Raw genomic sequence first — 6000 nt, 5'->3', positions numbered from 1 at the left:
TACCACTTTTCTCATTATTTTTTCGGTATTCAATGTATTAAATTTTTCATTGTCCAGTAATTAATTGATATTCACTACGAAACCCACAGTTAATTACCAATATTATTAATATTGCAGAAATTATGTTCAGTTATATACCGTGATAAAAGGAATGTATATAGACAAGAATGAAGAAAGTACTTACTTTTCTTATGCATATTTTATATTTATACACTAATTACATATTTCTTTTAATTAACTTAAAATTTATTTATCCTTAAAGGCTTGAAGTTTTACTTTAAGAAAATGTTTTTCTCCCACAAATATAAATCCAAAGTGATTCTACATATAATGAACATATGAATTTTAACAGAAAGTTCCTCGTACAAAACTATGCGAAAACAGTTTTCTTGACAATTTGTCTATATTGTAGTGTTGCCATCAGGCCGGAATTCACTCAGCCCTGTCAGATTTTTAATTCTGAAATACAGGAGAAGGGTTAAAAACCCGTGATGACGATAGGGGCGAGAGAAGACGAAAAGCCGGAATTTCCCGGAAGTTAAGAAACTGAAAGGTGACAGTCCTGGTATAGTTGTATGCAATATAGTTGATCTTTCTGTGACCTCTGTAAAGTTTAACAATCAAAACAGCGTTCTTAAATGGGCACATATCTGGAACCTTTCGCTTTTAACAACCATAATAAATGATGAAATTTTCGTATTGGAAATTTTACTATACACTCGAGTCACGATACTGCGAACATTTAGCGCAGGTCTGTCCTCAATAGTGAGAACACACGACGGGACCCCACTCCTCCGACTATTTACTATGTTCATATGTCAACTGTTTACATCCTGACATTTTTTAGTGACGATTTGAATCATTATTATTAAAATTATTAAAATGAATGGAGGGAAGGAAACGTTGAAAGACATCACAAATATAAAATCTTCCACCGTAAGTATCGAATGTATTTGATTATGAATTAAAATTAAAATGACAGTAAATTGTAATTTAGAAATGAATGTAGAAATGAGTAGTGGGGGTGAAGGGGTTATAGCGTCGTTCTTATATCGGGGGAAAAACGTACTCAATAGCGGGAGTTCGTAGTACTGAATTTCGCAGTACCGCGACTCGAGTGTATTAGCTGAAGGTACATATTATTGATTTTTGTAATTGAACAGTCGAAAACTGTTTTCAAATCGATATTAATGATTAAAAAATATATTTAGTTTTTTGAAAGAAAACAAACTATCGATTCCCGTTTTTATTGCAAAACATTTTTCTGTCGGTGGACGAAAATCTGAAAATGAGGATAAAATTCTGAAAGGAAATTAAGTATTGAGTAATTAATTACGAGAAATTTTCTGTTTAAAAAAGCTAACCTCTATTCTAATTATGATAACTATTTGAATTTTTAACGGAGAATATGGCACTTTTTTGCTTTAAAGTTTTATTTTATTTTTAGCCTTATTCTATTCGTAAAGAATAAATTAAGATTTTTTTTTAATTTTCATAATGGGCGACCGTTATGAAAAAAAAAATTTGCTATGAATTACTAAATACGTATTTGTTCCGTACGTATAGTCACAGAAGGCTAATTAAGAATCACGAGCAGGTGCGCAGTCGATTTATTTGTTCGAAATACGATTCCTTTGAAAAAATACGCACAATAATTCGACGCCTTCATTTCGTACCTCTTCAGGTCGCGGTTGGTCGCTGTATGACTTTAGGTCCTGTATATAAGCATAGGACTTGAAGTTATATAGGGATCAAACGCGACGTGAAGCGGTATGGGATGGAGGCGTCGAATTTAGGTTGGCTTATTTCCTTTATTATTACTTAAGTTTTAATTTTTAAAATTTTCTCAACGTGTGCGGGCTCGTTTCTCTAAATAAACTGTGTAATTTTATTCATAACGGTTGCAATGTAAAAATTGAGAGACATCATTTTGAAGCCTATAACTTTGTTTGGATTGAACCAATATCTTTGAGTGAACATGATTCTGATTCAACTCACTTGAAATTCATACTATGTTTTAAAAGTGTATATTTTACCGCCATAGTTTTCAGGCAGAACAAACATGAGAAAATGTGGATCCGGACAAGCTAATTCCATTAAAAATCGGACACTTAAACTTCAATTACTTTTGAACCAGAGTGTTAATCTGTTTATAACCATTTTGTACAGTATACTTTACACTACGATATATACCCCGAAACAAAAATATATTTTTAATGTACTGAAATGACTTAAATATCTTTGAGGGATATAAAAGTCAAAGGTTTCACCCAAATAAAAAACTCATGTTCAAGTGTCAACAGAAGAGCTTCTATTTTATTGAAGATATTGTAATTAATTAAAAATTAAATTCTTACACATCTTCCGCAGCTTTGCGATGATCTCGAAACCATGTATTTTTATCTGGATTTCATGAAACCTCGAACAGTATTTTATCGATTTTAAATGTATGCATTTGTAATAGAACCCTCTATTGTCTTAAGCAGGACTTTCTTGATACGATAAGCAACCTGTTCAATAATGTTAACACGATTTCTTTAACAAAATAAGTTACACAGCAAATAGGTTAATTCAAAATTGGCTTATTCGACCTTTTTTGACCCCACATGGTGATATGAATAGTCCGAAACCACAAGGGGCTAACCCACAAAATTTGCAAAATGTACTTTTTTGTCTTTTTTTATTGTTCAATCTGTCCTGCATGTCGTGCTTTTTCAGAAACTGAAAAAATTGTATCTTACTATTTTAAATAAAATAACGAAATTTCTTGAAAAGGTTATCCCAAGACGTACTCGGTGAAAAGTTTTTCCATTCTCTTGACAAATTTTTGAAATTCAGAGATTTCTTCAAAGGTGTTTAATAGTTTAAGTACAAATTAAAAAAAAAATACTAGCAAATTGGATATTGATTTAAAAATGTTCTTAGCTGGATCTGGGGATGGTTCAGCGGTTACAGCTGGTCAGGCTCTTCCTCTACCATGTTGCGAGCTGCTGAAAAAAAAATCTTATCATGTGAGTAAAATTGTCGTACCAAAGTTTCTTTGTTTAATCCATCATTGGACTGTTCCGTAACTGATTATCATCGGTTGTATTGTACATGTATGACTCATAATGATAACGCGCAAATTGTACATTTGATATTACAATTCACGGAAGCACCCCGGACAAGGCAGTTATATTACAATACATCAAATAGATAATCCGTTCTAATGATGATGAAATAAATTGTTTTAAAAGCATAAACAATGAATTATGGGAAATAATAAGACTCAAAGATAATTTTAATTGAAAATAATGTTCTTGTACTATACATTTCAGTTATAAACTTATAAACTTACAAATTCACTAATTTTCTAATCTATTAATTACCCAAACTGGTAAATTTTTCCATTACCTACGGAGAAGAAACAACCTCCTACAATTGAGCTGCCGGATTGAAGAAGGGCACATAAACTTATTTCGCCGAGAGTGGGGAGGCCCCTGGAAGTTTGCAATAACTTTTTCGTAATTTAATTTTTAAAGACTATAACTGGATGTAGAATTTCATTGCGAATATTTTTTCCCCCTGGCAAAAAGTTATAGTTTTTTTATTTTTCTATTTAAAGACAAAAAAGTGGATTTTCTGGAAAAATCAATTTTAATTCGTTTTTAACGTCAGCTCCTACTCAGTCAGTTAATTTTAAGGATTTTTCAATTAAATGTTCAGAGAATGTAGTTCGAAATGTCCTTCGACTGATAGAGCAAAAGGAACTTTAAAATTAATTTTTAAAAATTGTTAATTTTGTTTTGATGCGTGACGCTTATCGGACTTCTCTAACTTCCTGCGTTTCGTTTATTGAACGAATTTCGAGCAACGAAAGGTTTCAGCAAAAAATTTGTTAACAATAGTACAAAGAAGTTTTCTGGAAAATTTTAGCCCAATCGAATTGATATTCCAGAAATTATTTATCTCTTAAGCCGATAGTGGCTAGGCGACCCGCACGCGGGCTGTAGCGAGAGTCACAGATCCGATTCATAATACAGTTCACCGGCGCCAAAACTAAAAACTAATCAAGTAATCAGGTTATATAAAAGTATTATGCATAAATATATAATAGTGCATAATGTAAAATAATTGAGTAATTTAATGTTATGTAAAATAGAATGGTTCTATTTTTATGACAAACTGCACAAAAGTAAAACAAAACATAACCATCTAATAGTTGAGATTTATCGGATTCGTAAATTCTGCGAATTTTTTAATGCTTCAAATTCGTAGAATTGAAAACAGTGAAATATCGAAAAAGTGCACTTGTTTTTCATTCCCGTTTGTAATAGATCGTTATTATTTTTTGTCTTCTGAAAGTGAAATGTCACTGGATTTTTAATTTTGTAACAAAAGTGTTGTAATATAATGTCAGCAAGCGAATTATAGAGGTAGAAGAAAAAGTAGACATGAAGAATAGTGGGAGGAAAATTTGCGAAAAACTAAGAGAAACAAGGTATGAATTTCATATTCTAAAAAAATTCAGTAAAGAAATATATCATAAAAATAATAGCGATCATTTGTTTACTACAAATATCAATTCGTAAATGTGAAATATTTTACTCTGAATTTGAATCAGTGAAATTTCATTGAAAATCAGTGACAATAAGTGAGCGAACGAGTTCTCACTTTTTTATCAGCGAAATGTCCTTTATTTATTTCAGGGTGAAGAATATATATCTGTTTCAAATAAAATCCGGAATGCAAAAGTTTTTGAGCAGAATACATCGATACTAACTGATTACTTGATTAGTTTTTACTTTTGGCGCCGATGAACTGTATTACGAATCGGATCTGAGACTCGCTACAGCCCGCATGCGAATCGCCTAGCTGTTATCGGCTTGAGACGTTATAATTTCTGGAATATCAATTCGATTGGGCTAAAATTTTCCAGAAAACTTCTTTGTACTGTTGTTAAAAACTTTCTCGCTGAAAGTTTTTCGTTGCTCAAAATTCGCTCGATAAACGAAACGCTGGAAGTTAGAGAAGTCTGATAAGCGCCACGCGTCAGAAAAAAATTAACAACAATTTTTTTTAAACAAATTTTTAATTCCTTTTGCTCTATCAGTCGAAGAAAATTTCAAATTACATTCTCTGAAAATTGTATTGAAAAATCTTATGAACTGACGGATTGAGCACGAGTTGAAATAAAAAACGAATTAAAATAGATTTTTACAGAAAAGCCAGTTTTTTTACTTTAATTGGAAAAATAAAAAAGCTAAAACTTTTTTCCTGGGGGAAAAAAGATGCGCAATGCAATTCTACATCTAGGTATGGTCTTTAAAAATTAAAATTCGAAAATGTTTTTAAAAACTTCCAGGGGCCTCCCCACTCCCGGCAAAATAAGTTTATGTGCCCTTCTTCGATCCGGCAGCTCAATTCCCTTCCTCATCGAGTGAGTCATGCTTACCCTGAAACGGATATGGCTTTATGGTTCAATAATAATAATGTTTCTTGAATTTTACCTCGAAGCCTGATTGTTGATTGTTGTGGCAGGTCTTAAAACAGCATACCGTGGATGGTACGTCGACATTGGACCGGTAGTGGGACCAGCAGATAAAATATGGACAATATCCTTAAACGAGGAATCTCCAAAAACACCGATAGTATTATTACATGGTTTAGGAGCCGGAGTTGCACTTTGGTGTTTAAATTTGGATGCCCTTGCCGCGCGAAGACCCGTTTATGCCATTGACGTATTAGGTAAGTATAATCACAGAATATATATTTTTTCAAAATTAGGATGTAATAAATAAATCATTCAGGAGAAGTGGCTCCGCGATATCCACCACTAAACACACACACGCCGAAGGCTGCGTGCAGGTGGTTTTGAATTATTCGATTGTGTTGAACAGAATAGCCCACTCAATCAAGTCCTTCTCTTGTACTTACACAACACAATAAAATACTTGTCAAAAATGTTCTTCTGTGCATCTTCAGTTTTTCAACACCTTGTCTTGTTCCACCATGGAATTG

The 6000-nt window shown here is 32.5% G+C and overlaps 1 protein-coding gene across 6 annotated transcripts in view; it reads left to right on the top strand.

Moving 5' to 3' along the window:
* LOC117171623 ((Lyso)-N-acylphosphatidylethanolamine lipase) overlaps positions 1–6000 on the top strand; it is a 55684-nt gene that overhangs the window by 4026 nt on the left and 45658 nt on the right. For 5 of the 6 annotated variants that reach the window (XM_033359102.1, XM_033359098.1, XM_033359100.1 and 2 more), the window contains exons 2-3: positions 2926–3011; positions 5521–5727. In XM_033359102.1, coding sequence (XP_033214993.1) covers positions 2978–3011; positions 5521–5727 — 241 coding nt within the window. In that variant the 5' untranslated portion in view covers positions 2926–2977. Of the gene's footprint in view, positions 1–76; positions 177–2925; positions 3012–5520; positions 5728–6000 lie in introns of those variants that run through there. The other variant, XM_033359101.1, reaches the window with a different exon arrangement.

Source organism: Belonocnema kinseyi, chromosome 4, assembly GCF_010883055.1.
Source record: "Belonocnema kinseyi isolate 2016_QV_RU_SX_M_011 chromosome 4, B_treatae_v1, whole genome shotgun sequence".
NCBI classification, from domain to species: domain Eukaryota; kingdom Metazoa; phylum Arthropoda; class Insecta; order Hymenoptera; family Cynipidae; genus Belonocnema; species Belonocnema kinseyi.
The sequence above is the reverse complement of the archived record's forward strand: the minus strand, read 5'-3'. Positions and strand labels throughout refer to the sequence as shown.